The sequence below is a fragment of the Nycticebus coucang genome, chromosome 10, assembly GCF_027406575.1.
Source record: "Nycticebus coucang isolate mNycCou1 chromosome 10, mNycCou1.pri, whole genome shotgun sequence".
NCBI classification, from domain to species: Eukaryota; Metazoa; Chordata; class Mammalia; order Primates; family Lorisidae; genus Nycticebus; species Nycticebus coucang.
The window spans coordinates 82,353,108-82,372,647 of NC_069789.1; the positions used below are offsets into that span (position 1 = coordinate 82,353,108).

Consider the following 19,540-nt stretch of genomic DNA (forward strand, 5'->3'; position numbering starts at 1 on the left):
GACCAGCCCAAGCAAGAGTGAGACCCCCATCTTTACTAAAAATAGAAAAATTAGCTGGGGATGGTGGTGGGCACCTGTCGTCCCAGCTACTTGGGGAGGCTGAAGCAGGAGGATACTTGAGCCCAGGAGCTTGAGATTGCTGTGAGCTGTGATGATGTCACGGCCCTCTACCCAGTGCGAGACTCTGTCTTAAAAGAAAAATAGCTGGGCATTATGATGTTATGATTCTAATTTTACAGATGAGGAAACAGACATTAAGAAGTCCAAAAAATTGCCCAAAGGCACACAGCATGTGTGTGACTCTAGAGCCAGGACTCAGACTGAAGTCATCTTTGAAATCCTATGCTCTAACTACCACAACTAGGTGGCTGGGTCTGCTGGGCAAGCCACAGGAGAAAGGAGGTGCCGGCTTTGGGCCCAGGGGCTGCCCCCACACCCATGTTCCCACCACCATGCCAGCTATGTGGAGGGTGCTGTTGGGTGGGCTGGAGGATGGGGTGGCTGGTGAGTGTAGGAGGCCCGCTGTATAGGCATCCAGTCCTGGGTTTTGTGTCACATGACCATGTGTTCTGAGAGGCCGTGGACCAGTGGGCTCTGCCCTGGGGAAATGATGGGCATGGAGGAACAGTGGCCACTGGGATTAGCGATCCCAGTCAATGTGGATGGAGGCGCCGGACAGGGAGGGGTGTGGAGAAGCAGCCTGAACCGGACTGAGGAGGGCCGGTGAGGGTGTGGTGGTGGCCGTCCCTTTCACTGTCTGGGCAATGCTTCAGTCAGCGCTCGAGGTACAAGGAGTGTGGGCTGTTTGCCTTCTGAGCAGGCTGGAGGGCACTCCTGGTCGTGCCTTTTCTTGCTGCTGTGCTGTCCTGGGGGTCTCAGATGTTTATCAACCCCTGGAAATAATCAGTGGCCTTGGAGCAGCGCTTGCAAACTTGGGTGTAGAAAACGGGTGAGAAGTTTTTATGGTGTAAGAAGCTTCTTCTTGAAGTCCCTGCAGAAATCCCAGGGGACCTCTGTTGGCTGACACACTGGTGGTATCCAGTGCAGACCTGTCAGTCAGAGAGCCCATGGGTATTGGGGTAAGAGTCTCCCCTTGACTGCTGTTTCTCAGGCTCAGGGAGGTCAAGGGCTGCCAGGGACAAGAGCCCGCCAGGCTGTGAGCCTGCCACCCAGCTGAGGCCAGGCAGGTGTACTGAGTGTCAGGTAGGAGGCTGGAGGTGGGCTGTGTGCAGTGATGAGATTTGCCTCAGGACCCGGGTTCTGTTCCCAGAGGACACCTGTGGTGCCAGAGTTGCTGCCAGCTGCTCCCTGGGCTAGGGGTGAAGCTGTGCCCCCACTGGGACTAGGGAAGGGCCAGGGGTCTGGGCTGTGAACTGGTTAGGTCAGGCTGCCTGATGCCTGTAGTCAGGGCTTGCTGTGGCCCTGAGGTGGGAAGACAGCACATATGTGTGTGTGTGTCTTGTGTGTGTGTGCGCGCAGGCAGGCATGCACGCATGTGTGCACACACACATACTTTCTCTCCTTCCACATACGAAGCTATTTCCTGGTTCTTCAGCCCCCACTCCACGCTTCTCCTGTTTTGCAGTCACTGCTAGGGTCTGAGCTGAGGATGGTCCCGCCCCCCCACCCCCTTCCTTCCTTTTCCAGGGAACAAAGGGCTGGTCAAGTGACACCGAGAGTCTCCCAAGACCACAAAGGGTTGATTTGACCCAGAGCCACACAGGTGGGGAAAATTTCAGGCCCAGAAGGTGAGGGAGCATGTCTCAGAAGGGCCACTTCCGCTCCGGGGACAGCAGCAAATACACTTGAAATCTCCTTTCCTAACAAACACATCTTCCCTGGATGTGTTGGGTACCTGGCACCAACATGGAAAAGATTCGGTACTGCGTAAGCAGGAGGGGACTGGAAGCTGGTAGATTCTGGTGTTGGAAATGGATGTCTGGATGTTGAAAGGGAATATTCATTCTCAAATCCAGTCCCCTCCCAGTTGAACAATAAAACACCCTATGGGATTTGTATTTCAAATTCTTTGTTTATTCTCACATTCACTTGGTTGCCACTCCAAGTTATCAAAGATGCAAGACAAGAAATCTATAGTGGGAATAGGGGAGATGGAGGAAGACGGTGGAGAGAACAGAGTATTCCCCCACCCTCCTCTTCCTAGGTATGGTGAAGTTGGGAACAGGTACAAATAGTGTCCCATAGAACAGACTCCACGGTTAAAACAGAGTGCAGTTGAAGGGGGGGGGGCTTCCTTTTCCACAGGGTAGGCCTGTGTGGCTACAGCAAGGTGGGCAGGCCATCTCGAGGCTGGGTGGGAGACCATGCCCTGAGCAATGTGGGCTGCGTGGGGAAGGGCTGTGGCCCACCATCTCTCCGTCACCCTGATCCCTGATCTTGATTTGTGGATGGGTGGAATTTAGCTCAGGAAAGCTATAGAGGAAACAGGATCGCATAAGTCGCTTTGTACTCAGGGACCCTGACAGATCAGGGGCAAGAAGCAAGAAGCAGATGGTTGATGATATTGACATGGCTGCTGGGGGATTCCAGGGGAGCAAGGCACTGGGGCTGGTATTCAGGAAGTGGGGAGTGCTGTCAGCCCAGCAGCCCGTGGTCGGGGGGTTGCAGCTGGCCCAGTGAGGGCTGGCGGTGGGCTGGGCTGGGGTATGTTAGAGCTGCACTGGGAGGCAGAGCTCATTACCTTGCCTTAGAGCTGCTTCCTGGTGTTGCCATTTCAGGTCACTAAGTAGGAGGGTCAGACGAACGTGTTTGCATTTTCACTGATAATTACAATTGTTTGGTTGTTAATCTTGTGTTTTATTGTGGTCTTTCATCTTTCAACAAGCATCCCTGCACACAGGACCAGACAGCTGGTAAGTACATCCAGCTCTTGCCAGGATTAGAGCAGGAGGGGGTGGCCTGGCGGGCAGATTTCTTTAGGAAGTCCTTGTTTGGTGGAGCGCTAAGGGCCTTTGAGTCCGTCTGGACAAGCCTTGTTTCCCTGGAGAAAACAGAGTCTCAGAGAAGATAAGTGACTGGTCCTGGGGCTAGTAAGTGACTAAAATGTGACTAGAGCCCTGACTGTCTGCTTCTTAACCCAGGGCACTTTAATTCCAGATCAAGATGCAAAGTGACAAGTGCCCGAATAAGGTGATGCAAAAGGTGTGCCTGCCCTTCCTCATCCCTGCTTCCTTACTGCACCCTGCCCAGGAGCATTCAGTGGCTCAAGTCTTGGGGGGGGGGGTATGCCTTTAGAAGGAGAGGGGCAGCATCTGCAGAGGCAACTGGAAGACTCATTACTACTTACTCAAAAGACTTACGGCCACTGCCGAGTTCTAAGTGGGAAGTGGAGTGGGACACGGAGCTAGAGTGAGATAGCAATAAATGGCCCATCACCAGGAGACTGGAAAGGAAGGTGATGGAGGGAAGCTGGCAGGTGTGGAATCCAACAGCTGAGTCATATCCCTCCAATGTTGAGGATGATGAGGTCCAGTTCTATGGCGTCATGGGTGGATGCCCATTAGAATACCAGGCCCTAGAGGACCTTATGTGGCTTCTACTGCTTCAACTTCATCGCCCCATGAAGACTTCTCCCTCTTCCCATCCACCAGCCAGCTGGTTGCCATGGGATTTTCTGCATTAATCACCTCAGTTCATGCTACCTGGGGGTCAGATTTTTCTTTCTAGGGAGTACATCTGAGACCCTTCCACTCTGCAGCTCCTGAAAGTGGCAAAGCCCCGGTTTCTGCTGGTGGTGACTGCTGTGTGGGTGTGTGCACACACCTGGGGATGGGAACACACACACAGCGTAGTGGGCCAGGGCCCAGACACCATCGCTGAGATCTCCTTGCTAAGCTATAAGGACTTTAGCAACAAAACTTGAAAAAGTTTCTCCAGCAGAGGGCAGCTGACTCCTAAGGCAGAGAAAGAATTTTCAGGAAGGTGGTCCCTTTTTTGTGCAATCTCTACAAATAACATTAGGTCATGGCCTTTACAGTCTACTCAAGCATTCCATGAGGAAGGGAGCAAATGGAGAAGTGGTATATTCAGGATTTATTTCATGTATGTTCAATTATGGGAGCAGCTACACCACAGCAGTGTCTATGGTAACCCCAAGTACGAAACTGGATTGTGAATTAGCTCTGGGATTCATCTTAGCAAGCGAGTCCAGTGCCTTTACCATGCCTTCCCATCGCTTCTCAAATTCTAGAATGTCTTAGTTCTTCTCTCCTTTGTCCCCCCTTTTTCCAGGCATGGACATTTCATCTCCCAAGGACCCTGGAAGCCTCCAGAGCCTTTGTTTAGCTTTCCTTAGCCCTCCTTTTCACAGCCCAGCAAAGGGAGGAGCTCGGGGGCACTGGAAAGGGTTGTGGTGGTGCTGGGGCTGCTGGCGCCACGTCCCAGCTGAGAAACTGGTAAAGCTGCAGACTCAACCTATCAGGTCCCATCCCTGGGCCACAAGGTTGTAGCCAGCCCTGTCCTGGGTCTCAATGCACTCAAAAGCTTGAATCCTGATGAGCCCTCTACTGTAGAGCAAGAAAAGCCAAAGAAGCAGAGATGGCCCTTGTGGGGCTGCTGGAGGGCCACTTGCTGCCCCCTTCCCCTGCTGGGCAGCAGTTGTCAGCGTGTGTGGGTCAGAGGTGGAGGGTGTTACACATCCGTACTAATAGCCCTTGGATGGGTGAAGGCCTCACGCCCAGAGCCTGGCCAGGTCACCGGGTAACTCTGGGGCGCTGCCAATTTGAGGGATGGGGTCCCCCCTTCTTTGTAGTATGTGGAGGCAAAGGAGAGCCTCTCGCCTCCACCCCCATTGGGCACCATGTCAGCCGTCCGCATGTAAAAGGGGGAGCTGTACGGGGAGCAGGTGGTGCAGTGGCTTCCTTCCACCCCACATGGCTGGCTGCAGGGCTCTCCAGGGAGAGGTGCCAGGCCGCCTCTGCTGTCCAGGGCTTGGGAGCTGCAGGCATTGCAGCTGGGGCCTCTGGGGTGCACAGGAAGGTCATGCTCCTGCTGCTCCTCCTCGTCTGCATCCTCGGTTCTGCTCTTCTTGCAGCAGTAATACTGGGGGAGGTGAGAGCGGAACTTGAGAGGGGGTGGATTCGGCTGGGCACACTTCTGCACGCACACAGGCACCCACGCCCCTGCCCCACTGGGTCCCAAGGCCCAGCCCTTTGTTGGTGCTGAAGATAAAACTCAACAACCAAGGTCGCATCCCACAAGTCTCCCACAAGTATGCATATCCAACCCTGCCGGGCCAGTATTTCCTTCCCTTTCCCTTCCCTCTCCTCCTCAGTGTATTAACCAGGCTGTGGTTGAGAGATGGGGAGGCGGAGAAGGAGGGATGTGTTGAGGGCAGGGCTGGGGGGCTGCTGGCGGCAGCTCTCAGGGTCTCCCCGGATGGTGCTCTTCCCACCACTCCTGGAGCCTCAGGGGCACAGGAGACACAAAGACTCAGTATATTCCCAGCACACTCCCTGTGGGTGCTCTGAAGGGTGCAGGGTATGGGGGTTCACAGCCCCCTTTGAACAGCCCCAATTCCCACGTCTCCCACATTCCAGGCTTTGGGCTCTGTCTGCCCCCAAGTGGGCCTCTGGTTCCTGCTCCCTTAATGAAAACGTGGCTTGCTGGTGGCCTGGCAGCCTTAGTACAGACCCAGGGGACTGACCTGGAGCCTACAGTAGCACAGGACGGCAATGATGCAGAGGAGGATCACCGTAGCTAGGATTCCACCGGTGATCACAACCGTTCCCGCTGTCATCCGCCCGACGCCCCATCAAACTCTGCAAAGATGTGCGCAGAAGGGGAGGACCAGCTGTGGTTGCCTTGGCCTCCAGTCCAGGGGAGCCTTCCTGGAACTGTCTGTGAGAGGACTTGAGGGCAGCAGGGGCAGGGACTCCTGAAGACAGGATGGGCTATGGCCTGGGCCTGGGTGACAGCTACTGGAGGGAAGGGAAGACCTGCTGCTGTCCGTTACAAAAAGTTCTTGCTGTCTTTCTCTGCTAGTCCTCTTCTCCCGCTCCTCCCTTCTTACTCCCTTCTGACCTCCCCTCTATGAGGCTCCAAGACACAGAACGATGGCCTCTGCAGCCTGAGCGTTTTCTCTGTGCAAGGTCATATCTCACAACACCATTTTGGGGCAGTTATTACTTATCCCTACTGTACATGTGATGAACTAGGGCTGAGATTAATTGGCTGAGATTCCACCCAGGCTGGATGGGGACAGGGCCCCAGTCTCAAAAGTTCTGCCTGATTCTGCCCTGGCTTAAATTCTCATTTCTTTGGGGGCTGTCTCTCCTCTCTCTCCTTTCCTTCAAGGCCTCCTGGAAGACAAGGGCAAGGAGAGCCTGGAGGCAGCTCCTGGCAGGCTGTGGCCAGACTGGGGGTCTGGTCCTGGTCAACAGGGCTGAAAGAACGGGATAGAGACAAGCCCTGGGTGTGAGGCTGTCCTGGCCTCGAGCAGAATCCCCATTCAGGCCAGTGGATGTGGATTTCTGAGCCTCCCAGTGACCAAGGAAACAGGGGGAGTGGGGATTTAGCTTCTGGAGGGTGGAAGAATGGCTTTGAGCACTTACGTTCAGTAAAGGGAACGGTGACCTGAAAGACAAAAAAGGGGACAGATTTGTTGGAGGAAGAGTCCAACAAAGGGCCCAAGGGTTAGATGATCCCACCCCTCCACCTTGCTTTCTTCCCTGTGTGGCATATCATTAATAACCCTACAGACCAGAGTCCAGCTAGTTTCTACTGCTAGCAGACAGACATTTCACTTGGTTGTCCCACTGTCATCTCAAACTACATTACAACAGGCTAAAGTCATCACCCTGCCCTCCAAATGAGCTCCCCACCTCTGACCTCCATCTCTGTTGGTGGTTCCGAAGGGGTTTTCAGGTCGTTCATTAGTCAAAGGGCAAGTGGGGGCTAAGAACCCACCACACTGTGCTCACAAGGCTGTGCACCCTGACAGTTCCCCCGGTGGAAGGGGGACACTTTTCTTCACCCAAAGACACCACATGCTCACCCCTACACTCCTAGAAGGCTGCCCTCAGCCAGTGGCCTGTTCCTGACCCCCTCAAAGGTTCCCCGTGTGGTGTGGGTGCCTCATAGGCCCCACCACAGTCCTAACCAGTCAGAGTCTGCATTTTCAGGGGTCTCGGGTGATTAACCGGCACCTTCAAGTTGGACAAGGACACTGGATATTCCCCTTATTGCCCAGACTTTAAAATCCTCAATTTCTTCTTTCACACTCAGTGAAGACTCTTCACCTCTTAAGCCTGCCCAGATGCCAGGGTTTCTTGACCAACCTCCCTGGTTTTGCCTCTGAGCACCTTCCTAGAGCCGGCAGTTAAGCCTCTCATCCCAGCCCTGTGCCCCTCTGTGACTCCAGGGTACCACACTGGCTATACCAGATGCATTTGGACACAAACTTTCCTCGGGTGTCCAACCTTTTTTCTTCTCTGCCACACATTGGAAGAATAGGGTTGTCTTGGGCCAAACATTAAATACATAAACCCTAATAAAAGCTGATGAGAAAAAAAAGAAAGATCCATGCACAATTTTCATGATATCTGACACCACAGGTAAGCAAAACAAACCTCAGACAATCTGCATGCAGCCCGTGGGCCAGGCTGCACACCCCTGCATGCTGGAGCTGCAAAAGCTTTGCCCTCCCCCTGTTCCTTGCAGCTTACCACCTGCTTACTCCTCCACCCCCCTTTCCCCCTAATGAGCCCTCTGACTGGCCAGGCTGTCCTAGTTCTTAAGAAGCTTACAGCCTAGTGAGGAGAAGACACTTAGCACACCTCATGGGACTGCGTGAGACGGGCAACAGACCAAGGCTCTGGGAACAGAGGAGGCCCAACTAATTCTCGGGGATAGACATATAATAGGAGATATTACGTCAGAGCTGAATCCTAGAAGCTGAGTGGGAGCTCATCCGGTAGACAAGGTAGAGAGAGCAGAATGGACAGACCAGGGTGTGAAGAACCTGGGGACAGGGTTAGGGCATTCTAGAAACTGGAAGGAATCTGGATAGCCTGGGATAGGCCCAGGGTAGGCATGAGGCTGGAGAGGCTGTAAGTCCAGCAAAGAACTGGGATTTCACTCCCTTGGAGATGACAGGGGTTCCTGAGGGGCTTTCAGTAGGGAAGGTCATGATCTTTTTTTTTTTTTTTATTTGAGACAGAGCCTCAAGCTGTCGCTCTAAGTAGAGTGCTGTGGCATCACAGCTCACAGCAACCTCCAACTCCTGGGCTCAAGTGATTCTCCTGCCTCCGCCTCCCAAGTAGCTGGGACTACAGGCACCCACCATAACACCCAGCTAGTTTTTGGTTGTAGCCGTCATTGTTGTTTGGCAGGCCCGAGCTGGATTCGAACCCACCAGCTCAGGTGTATGTGGTTAGCACCTTAGGCGCTTGAGCCACAGGCACCGAGCCCATGATCTTTCTGTGTCTAAGTCCTGCCCTTCCATGGAAGCTCCGAGAGCCTTTCCTGACCGCCTGTCCCTGATGAGTTCTCATCTCTGTACTTGTACTGCAATGTCTTTCCCTGTTCCATTTGCCAAACCTTATCTGTCTGAGATAAAAGTGAGCTTTTCATGTTGCAAAATCTTGACTCTTCCACTAAACTGTAAAGGGTCAGGGGTTGTGTCTTACACATGAGTCACTGTCAAAGTTTTGAGATAGACCGTGTTATGGGCCTCTATTTCACTTCCAAGAAACACAGTTGATGGTGCCATCTCTGATTTATCCAGACAAATTGCTCAGTTTATCGGTGTTGCTAGGAGGGCTTCATTTGTTTCCATCCATGTGGGTTTTATGTTTCTTGATTTTTGGGTATCTCAAGAATTTTGTAATGACCCACATACTGTTCTATCCCCCTGCAGCATTATACACCTGGCACATAGCAGGTACTTAATACAGGTTTGGTAACCATCTCATCGTTTAGCAGGGCAGCTAGGCATAGGCCTGGCAGTTATGAGTCTGATGTACCACCAGGTGGCAGAAAGTAGCACCTTTCAGCTCATTCTGCGGACCTGAGCATCCATTACTATTTTTTTTTTTTTTTTATTGTTGGGGATTCATTGAGGGTACAATAAGCCAGGGAATCCATTACTATTTAAGACCAGCTTGACTTTGCCCAGGTGCATGGTGGGACATGCTCAGGCGTTCCTTGGGGCGTCTGGTGACGGGCAGAAGAATCTCAACCTGGGGAGGATTTATGCACTTTCATACAAAAGCTCCTCTGCTTCGCAGCACGCTCACTATGAGGGCTGCTTAGGAGACAGGCTTACTGAGTGGCCTTGAGGGAAGGCAGCAGGGATCCACTCTCTAGAAAGGCTTGGCTTAGTCCCCTAGGATATGCCCAGGAGGGCAGAGGCAGGGAATCATGGAGAAGCTATGGAAGAACAGCACCCTCCTCTGCACTGCCCTCTGTGCCCAGCCTCCCTCTTCCAGAACCACAGAGGCTGTGCAGCAGTGGTGGTCCAGAAATGGGGGAGCATGGCAGTGCAGGCAGAGCCAGGTTGACGGCCCAGGTTTGAGGCCCAACTGTGCCACCTAGCAGCCACTCATTTCAGAAACTTTACAAAGTAAAGATCAGTGAAAAATCTCAGCTCTCACATACCTCTCACTTTTCTCTCACAAGGATGATTGTGAGGCATCATAATCAAGTATCGACTTTCTGCCTCAGACTTATCAAGTATGATTGCAAGGAAGAAGTACAATGTATGTGTGACTTCCTTGCATACTCTAAAAAAAACTTATAAACCTGGTAATTTGTGGGGGAAAGGCAGGTCCAGACATTTTGTGGCTGTTTAAGTCTGGCCTTAAAATCCTAAGCCGGAAAGGCACGTGTAAAGGGCGTGAAGTGAACTAACCAGCTCACAACCTGTTTCACCAAGGGCCCAGTACTAATGGTACAATTTGGTATTTAAATTCCTGCACTTCGTGACTTTTGGTTATGTCAGGTTATTTCTTTGTGCCTGTACAAATGCTGACAATACCTCCTCACCCCTTGAACAGCACCCCACATTTGCAAAGTGCTCCATTTTTATTCCCTCCTATGGTGAGCAGGCTCTGAGATGGCTCCAAATGTCCCCTCCCTTCTGGCGGTTGTGTCCCATGCACCCCCCAACCCCTGAGCATGGGTGTGACCTGTGCTTTCCTTCTAATCAATAGAATACAGCAAAGGATGCCACTTCTGTGAGTAGATTATGTAAGATTCTGACTTCTCTCTTGATAGCCAATGCTCTCCCTTGCTGATTTTGATGCAGCAGTGGCCATGTGTGGGAGGCCCACGTGCCACAGAACTGAAGGTGTCTTCTGGCTAATTGCCATCTAGGGTCTGAGGTCCTCCACCTAGCTGCTCAACACGAACTGAACAATCGCATAAAGAACAATAGATGTGGGTCCTTCTCTGGTTGAGCTTTCCGATGAAACTGCAGCCCCGGTTGAGACTCTGAGGCAGTGGACTTAACCAGCCATGCCTGATTCCTGACCCACAGAAATGCCAAGATAATGAAGGTGTGTTGTTTTAAACTGCTAAGTTTATAGTAGTTTGTTATACAGCAAAAGATAACTAATTTACTTCCCTCCACTCTCCCCAAATAGGGCTCCTATGATGCAGGAGGAGAAGTCTGGATGTAACAGCCAATGCTATGGCGTCTCCATCATACCGGCTGCCTCTGCAGGAGAAAGCCTCTGTGTTCCTACGCAGGCCCTGGCAGATCTGAGACAGAATGATTGAGTGGTGGCCAATTCAGGGGCTAGGAGCAAACACCAATGTCTACTAAAGAATCCCAAGGGCCTGCCCTCTGTGACGAGGACTTTCTAAAGCTCCTTACCCACCCAGTGCCTTACACACTCTCTTCTGGGGGGAAAGGACTGGCCCGTGTCTTACACTTACGTGAAACAGCTGGAGCAGCAGTGGCTCAGTCACGCAGGTTGTGCCTGAGAGGACAGAAGTCGGGGGTGCATCACAGCCAAGGGCATCAGACCCTGCCAGAGAAGAGAGGGGGAGGATCAGTGAGGCTGGACAGGGAGCCCGAGAGGCTCGTGCCAGCATCTGGTGTGACCCTGTGACTCTAGGGGGTTTGCTTCCCGACCCCTGCAGCTGTCTTGGCTTCTGAGGCCCCCAGTCTGAGAACATGAGCACAGATCTCTAGGGTCACGTGTTCTCGTTTCCTTGCCTCCTTCTTTCAGTGCTGCTGTAGGGGACACAAGGCTCCACTGAAGAATTCACATCTGTCCTGCAGGCGAGATACCCCTGGGGCCTGCATGACTGATCCATCTGTCTCTCTCCCATTCCCTTCCCCACTCTTCCCCGGACTTGCCCATTATTTCCAGTGTCTGGTGCTGCATACTCCTTTCTCCCACTCTGATATCCTGACTTCCACCAGAACAAACACATCAACAGGACAAGAGGATCAACAAGTTCAGGCTGATGTGCTGAGGGAGGAGGAAGAGGCAGGACTCTCCTGAGACATCTAGGAACTCAGTACAGGCTAATTATTTGGGATCTCTTTAAATGCCTAGAGTACTCACCCCACATTATTTAGAAGCATTTAGGCCCTGTGCTGGGGAGGGGTGGGAGAGGAAGGCCACCCGTGGTGATACTCAGCATCTGCCCAGTGGTCCTGAGGAGGGGAGGCCTCCAGAGTGCTGAGGAGACCCAAACATCAACCACATCCACAGAGCCACATACCAAGGGGACAGGGCTGACCACTTCTAGGTTCTTGGCCTCAGCCAGAAGTTGATTTTAAGGGACAGACATTTGCGGGTGTGGAGTGGCACCCATGGGAGCCCAGCAGGTCTCCGGGCAGAGCTCTGGGAGAAGCTGAGAAGGTGGCAGAGTGACTGCAGGAAGGAGCAGCCCTGCCCCCACATCCACCTCCCTTCTGGATCTGGGCTGTGTGCTGTCTTCCAGCTCCCTTCTGAGCAGTCAGGCTTTCTTTTCTCAAAGATGTTCTCGTTACCATTGAACTGGTAACACGTGTCTGGGGGTCAGAGCGAGGCTCTTCTGTAGAAGTTTGGACTGATGTGCCAAAAGAGAAGTCCGAAAGTCGGCTTGGGACAGGTCCCTCTGCCCTGGCAGCATGCAGTCCCTACAGTGTCAGAACATCTGTCCCAGCCCTGTGAATGCTTTCACCGACTTTATAAAATACAGATGGGGCAGTAATTTGGTGAAGGCTGGGTAAGGAAGATTTCTGTGGCAAGAGATACTGCTAAGCCGCTCATCCCAAGGAGGAGGAAGGACATGGGGCTCTCTGTCCTTGAGTCTCAGAGTGCCAGTAGTGACCTCAGCTGAAGAGGCTGGAGGTCGTCTCCAGATGCCCAGGGGCTGAGCAAGGGGCTGCAAGAGACTCTTGAAACAGAGATATGGTTTATCTGGAGCAAGGGAACCCTATGCAAGCCCACAAAAACATTCACAAAAGCAAGAGCCAATTTTAAGCATCTCAAGTTCTCTAACTACCCTGTTTCCCCGAAAATAAGACATCCTCCGAAAATAAGACCTACTTACAGGACAGATAAGACGTCCCCTGAAAATAAGACCTAGCGCATCTTTGGGAGTGCACCTTAAAATAAGATGCTGTCTTATTTTTGGGGAAACAGGGTAGCAAGAACTGCTGGTGTCAATCCTGGCAAGAAATGAAACAACCGCTCCTGGGCGTGGTTGTAGGGAGAGGGGGCGGGGCAGCGGAGGTGGCAGAGGGACCTGTGTGTCCCACCTTCCCAACCACTACCAGCCTGAGCATATCCAAATCGGAGGAAAGGAAAAGACTAACACTGTTAAACCGGGAATGTTTTGATTATTACTCATGATTGTGTATTCTAACTTCCCAGCTGAGACTGCGTAATGAAGTAACCTGTCACCTACAGGATGAAAATGCAGCGGCATCAGCCCAAGGCTTTTTGCTTGGGGAGGGGAAGATTTTTCCCACTGAAAACACTTTGAAAGGAAAGGGACAATGGAAGAAAAAAATTAAAGTTGCTTTCTGAGCACAAGTAATGCAATATGCTTCTTTAATGTATCAGTTATTTATAGAAAAATGATCGGTGGCCCCCTGTCCTTAGTGGCTTCAGCCTCACTGCAGCAGGGCCACCTCGCCTCACTGCCTGGGTGAAGGCCAGCAGGAGCCGCCAGCTATAGCTGGCCGTAGCACATGTAATTAACCATCGGCTGCCCCCTGCCCCTTGATCGGCCCCCTTAGGAGCACAAGTTAATTGAGTGGGGCCTAAGCACTGACTGATCTCAATTTCTCTGATGAAATTAAGCCCTCTCCAATCATTTATTAACTCATGAAATTGACACAGCAGGTTAGCCCCAGAGAAGAGGAGCAGTTTTTTCCCCTATGACCTGTCTTCCTAGAATACAATCGTCAGGTGAGGCTGGCAGAGGGGAACAGGGAGAGATTTCTTTACTTGGATTGTGTGTATCCCATTCCCAAGCCCTGTCTTGCAGGATGGAGGTTTGAGGAGTTGGTGACCATGTGGGTCATTTTGCCCCAGATGGGTAACTACAGCAGCCGGGGTGTGTGCTCTTTGAGAAGGGGGCTCTCTGGGAGTTACAAGGAACCCTTGAACATCAAGAAAACCCCCAAGGGCCTCATATAATAATGGGTAATGGACAAGGTGTTTTATGAAAGGGGACAACCATAAAGGCTAACAAGAAAATGAAGACACGCACAAACTCATTAGTAGTCTGAGAAATACTAACCAGAACCACAATGAGCTATCACTGTTTGCCTATTGGATTGATAAAAATCAGAAACAGGAGGATGCTGAGTATTGGTGCAGGTGGGGGAACACAGGAGCACTGGTGGTGGGGTGGAGCCGGCGCAGGCATTGAGGGAGTGAGCTGGCCCCACTTAGCCACAGCAAGTACATCTGCCCCCATGAAACAGCAGTTCCATTCCTGGGTCTATGTCCCCCCAGTTTCTCAACATGGCCAGAAGGGGTCATGTACAAAGATGTTCATTACCATACTGGTGTGTTTATGGTGGCAGAGAATTAGAGACAACCTCAGAGACAATAACTGGGGAGTGGAAAGGTGAAATCAGGGAGGTGCAAACCACAGGGGACAATGCAACTATTGAAAACAATGGACTGGATGTGCCACAGTGACACACGGCAACCAGGAGAAATCTCAGCACGGCTCTGGGCGAAAAATCCAACCCCAAAAGCCCATACATGAGCTGTATAACAATACTGCTTACATATATTTAAAATACAAGCATACAGATCAGCAATTCGTATTTTCAAGAATATATGAAGAAAATGAATACACATTATGGCTGCCTATGGACAAAGGGGAATGAAAGTGGGAGAATAAAAAAATAATAACAAGGGCGGCGCCTGTGGCTCAGAGGGGTGGGGCGCCGGCCCCATGTGCTGGAGGTGGCGGGTTCAAACCCAGCCCTGGCCAAAAACTGCAAAAAACAAACAAGACCTGGGCCTCGATGCCTCTGTAGGTGCAGGGAGAAGCTCACTTCGTCCTTAGCTAAGGTGACACAGAAGCAGGCCGCTCCCATGTTCCCTCAGCAAAATGGTGCTGCTCATGGAAGGAAAGCGGGTCCAGCCACGTGGGAGCCCCTGTACTGCCACAGCCTGAGAACCTGGCTCTAGGCTCCTCGGGCTGGGGAAGGGATGTGACTTTAGTCTGAAGCCCCGAGAGCACGCTGCTTTGTGTCTGCCAACGTATCAGTGAATCTGAACGTCTAGCTCCAGAACACAGTAGACGCTCAGTGCATATTTGTCAAATGAAGAACCTAGTGAACAGGTGCGTGCCAAGTTTGTGGGACTCTTCCTCAGCACCCGTTAGCCCCAGGCTGCCCACCGGTCCCTGCAGTGGGTCATCACAGCACCTCCAGCTCCCGCTGCCCCACCTCCCAGCAGATAATGCTCATCCCTGAAGCTCTTGTGGTTCCGATCATGGGTGTGCTTTCTCTGCTTTGGAAAGGTCAATGCAGAGAGCAGTACACTTGTGTTAAGGCCTTGGTTCATCTTGGACTTGGCTGGGTTCCCCTTTCTGCCTCATAACAGTGTTCATTACTGTTCACAGAGATTTGCTATGCTTCATCTTCTTTGATCCCCAGGCATGGCAGTTTTTGATTTCTCTTATTTTTCAGAAAATGTTAAGTTCGAGAAGGCCACAGTGATTTGGCTAGGGTCACGCAGCTATTTCCAGGAGAGCTGGGACACCCTGCCCCCACTATTCTTCCATGACCACAGCAGCTTTGACTATGCAGGGAACATGCCATGTGGCCCATTTCTGTGCTGCCCCAGCTGTCCTAACTCCAGTGCTCTTTCCTGGCCTAAACTTGCAGCCTTAATTGCTGACCATTCACAGGGGGCGCCAAGGCCTGGGGTTGTGGGACAGGAGGTTCGTATTTCACAAGGTATGTTGAGTTGCACCTTATGCTTGAATTTCTCTCCATCTGTCCTTGATACCTCCTATTGCATATAAGGTGTTCTGAGATCCCCAGGCAGCCGGCCTCCAGCCAACAACTGCTAAACCGACTTGTTAGGAAAGACAGAAGCATCCACGGGACTTGTTTCTCCTCTCTAACAAGATGTCAGCAGACTGGAAGAAATCCAATAAGAACACGGGCCATCGAAGGGACACAATTTGCTGTCCGAGGCCAGATGGAGGTAAGGAGGGGCAAAGCATTAGGCTAACAAGGTGGCCAGAGGGAGCCAGCTGCAGGGACTGGCCACAGAAGAGTTGTCAAACTCAGGGTAGCAGGAAGTGGGAGGCTTGCTCAAGGTGTTCCAAGGGGAACTAAGAGCTATCACAGGACTGTATGGAGATAAGATTGTACTAACTCCAAGGTAAATCTCACAAAAGTACATAAACAAGTGCAACAGGGAGATGTGGAAACTGTCAACCCACATGGCATGGGGGAGGCTTAGGGAGCATTACTCAGCCGCTGTCCAATCCTTTCTTCCAGCCCAGAGCGCTTGGCTGGTTTATTTTGCCAGTTGGTCTGACTGGGCCAGGCTGAGGGCTTGTCCCAAGTGGGACAAGGCAGCTTCTGGATTTGGTGGCCTTAAAAAAAGGCATCAGATTTACTCAGAATCCTCAATCACTTCAAAGAAAATATTCTAGAATAGGCAAAAGTGCCCACCTCCACACACAACAGGACCACATGGGGCGAGCTCAGCACGAGATACAGCGGAATCTGCAAGGAGAGGATCCCACTGCTTCAGAACAGAACCACATGCTCAGAATGGCAGACTGGAGCTTCTGACCTCACTTAGTGAGCTGGGATGGGACATTCACATCCAGACATCCCTCGTATTCTTAATAGTTGTCCATGCACAAGCTTAATCAACTGCACATCACAATGTATACTGCTCCTATTCCCCATTAGGGACGGGCTTAGCAATTCTCAACCAAGTCTTTGTGAAGTTCCAACTTAAACCCTTAAAAATTGACCTATATTACTAATGGAGTCAATGTTCTGATGTGTAGAGGGAGCAAAACTCGGGAAATAGCATCTGTCTCACAATGCATCTTTTTATTTTCTAGATTTTATTTTTTAATGAAAAGGTAAAAACTATACATATTTATGGGGTACAACATGATGTTTTGATACACGTATAGATTGTGGAAGGGCTAAATCAAGCTAATTAACATACCTCACATAATTTTTTTGTCTGCTGAGAACACTATAATGTACTTGTTCAGCAGTTTTCAAACATATGATATGTGGCTGTGAACTCCAGTCACCATGCTGTGCAATAGATCTCTTGAACTTATTCTTCCTGTCTCAACAGAGCTTATTTCTGTCTGAGTTACATACAGTCCTGTGATAGCTCTTAGAGCTGAATCTATATCACTTTGTACTATTCTATAGCTGGGGTGAGTGAGGGATGCTTTGGCTGATTCTAAACGGCAGCTCTAACTCTACCCCCAGATGAAAGTGGACAGGAGTCTCATATGTCATCCACTGTCAACTGCGCGCTGAAGGGGTAAAAACTGCGTGTGGTGGCTTACCCACGGGGGAAGCCTCCAGAACCAGATAGTCCCAGGTAAGCCTGTTCTATTTGAGAGAGCAGGTTAGGGAGGTTGGCAATAGGGCAACTTTACAGCCCTTTTATGTAATTAATAGAAAAACATATTAGGTTAAGATGCAATGTTTACAGCCTTTCCCCTCTTCCACTTTCTGCTAAACCATGTCTACCAGCTCATCTTCTGGGCTGGGCAGATTTGGGTAAAAGGTAAGTCAGGAGGTACCATGCTGTTTGGATTTATATAAGTGAGCAAGGTCAGAGTAACTGACCGGACTATACTTAGCTTGAGAGGAGAGGAGGGTGTATCAAAGAGCCAGTGCAAGAGGTACTTGAGAAACTTTGTGCAGAGACCGCAGAGAGAAGGAGACTTTGCGGGCGGCTGCCCTCTGTGTGAGATATTGGGAGAGATGGCGATGGGGAAAGAGGATTTTTTAATTGTAGAAATGTATTATAAATGAAATTCCTCCCTTTGGGATTTTCCTAAAATCTTCAATAAAAACTTTATTTATGCTTTCCAAATACGTTTTGCATATTACATGTTTCTTTTAATGAGTACCTTGAAGAGACTGAGCCCACAAGCCAACTTTTCTTTTTTGGGGAGGTTATAATTATGAAGAAGGATGACTTGTCCAAAGACCAATAAGCAGTAGGAATTGTGAGTAACTCTCAGAGATAAGAGGTTGCCAATTTCAGTAAGGTAGAGCAGAAACAGACATATGAGCATTCATGAAGTTCCTAAACGTTAAGTTTGTGTGTGTGTGCTGTTTTTCTGGAGAGGGAGGACTTAGCTATCGACAGGTATGGGGGAATTCTGTGGCTGCAGAAAGGTCAAGGATCTCTGAATAAGATGATGAGTAGAAAGGAAGTGACAGAGGAAGGCTGTGGCTGAGAAGACAACTACTGTAAAATAATAACAATAGTAATGATAATATTATAATAAAGGAGAAAGACTCCTGTTGTGGGACCTATAGGTAGAGGAAGGAAGAAGAATTAAATTTAAATCAGTCATGGAGTGGCAGAGGCAGGGAGTCACTTCTATAAGAAAGACCAAGCCAAACTGGGGCGGGGGTGGGGGAATGGGGGGTGGTGGAGACAAGAGGAGGCGGAGATTTGACAGGAGACATGAAGCATAAACATTCCTCACAGTGTCCTATTGGGTAACCTCTCTGAGACCAGCTGCCATGGAGCACTCACTCAGCCTGCGGACAAAGCCACAGCCCTAGCACTGTTGGTGGGAGTATGTCTCAGTCTGTTTTCTGTTGCTGTAACAGAATACCACAGACTGGGTGTTTTATAAAGAACAGAAGTTTATTTGGCTCACAGTTCTGGAGGCTGGGAAGTCCAAGAGCAATGGCGCCAGCATTTGGCAAGGGTCACCCCATGACAGAAGGTGAATCAGAAGGCAAGGGCACAAGACAGAGAAAGAATGGGGGCTGGCCTGACCCCTTTTTGGGAGCCCACTCCTGCAATGATGGCATTAATCCCTTCATCAGGGCTTAGCTGTCATGGCCTAATCACCTCTTAATACTCTGATAATAGCAATGAAGTTTCCAACACATGAACTTCAGGGGAATGCATTCAAACAATAGCATTCTGCATCTGGCCCCTGAAAGTCATGTCCTTCTCACATGCAAAATATATTAACTTTATCCCAATAGCCCCCAAAGTCTAACTCATTCCAGCATGAACTCAAAAGTCCAAAGTTCAAAGTCTCATCTAAATCAGATACGAGTGAGACTCAAGGTACAATGTATCTTGAGGCAAATTCCCTTCAGCTGTGAGCCTGTGCAATCAAAAGATGTTATTTCCAAAATACAATGATGGGCACAGGATAAATATTCCCGTTGCAAAAGGGGGAAATAGGCAAGAAGAAAGTAGTAACAGCACCTGCTTCCCTTCTACCCATGACAGTCTCTGTAGCAAATGGTGGCTTGGCAGCACCTTTGATTTGCTTTCCTAAAGATACCTTTTTACTCTTTACGTGGCCAGGATGAGAATAAAAAAAAAAAAAAATTGTTCTGTTCTGCTTCTCTTTTAATTACAAACTCTGGCTTCAGTTTCTCTCTTTCCCCTTACATCTCACTGGAGCCTATTAAGAGCAGCCACGCAGCAGCCCAAAAGCTTTGCTGCTTCAATATTTCTTTCACCAGATAATCCTGCTTTGTTGCTCTTAAGTTAGACATCCCATAAAGTACTAGCACATCGCCCCAATTCTGCCAAGGTCTTTGCTCCAGTTTTCAATACTGTGTTCCTCATTTGCGTCTTATCAGAATGGACTTTGCTCTCCATAGTTCTACCTCTGGTGACAGCCACTTAAGCAATCTCTAAGAAGATTTAGACTTTTCCTGCAGCTCTCCTTTTCCTCTCAGCCCTCAACAGAATTGCCTTTAATACTCTGTTCATGGGTCACGCAGGTTTTTTTCCAGTTTGCTTCTCTCATTCTCCCAGCCTTTGGCCAGTACCCAGTTCCAGAACAGCTTCGAAATTTTCAGGTACTTGCTATAGCACCAGCCCCACTTCTTAGTACCAAT

The 19,540-nt window shown here is 50.3% G+C and overlaps 1 protein-coding gene across 1 annotated transcript in view; it reads right to left on the bottom strand.

Moving 5' to 3' along the window:
* Positions 1-4,601: 4,601 nt before the first annotated feature.
* FAM163A (family with sequence similarity 163 member A) overlaps positions 4,602-19,540 on the bottom strand; it is a 70,972-nt gene continuing 56,033 nt past the window's right edge. The window contains exons 2-5 of the mRNA XM_053604422.1: positions 10,900-10,991; positions 6,573-6,594; positions 5,666-5,780; positions 4,602-5,061 (exon numbers count right to left, since the gene is read on the bottom strand). Of these exons, the coding sequence (XP_053460397.1) occupies positions 4,651-5,061; positions 5,666-5,758 (504 nt within the window). The 5' untranslated portion in view covers positions 5,759-5,780; positions 6,573-6,594; positions 10,900-10,991 and the 3' untranslated portion in view covers positions 4,602-4,650. The remainder of the gene's footprint in view (positions 5,062-5,665; positions 5,781-6,572; positions 6,595-10,899; positions 10,992-19,540) is intronic.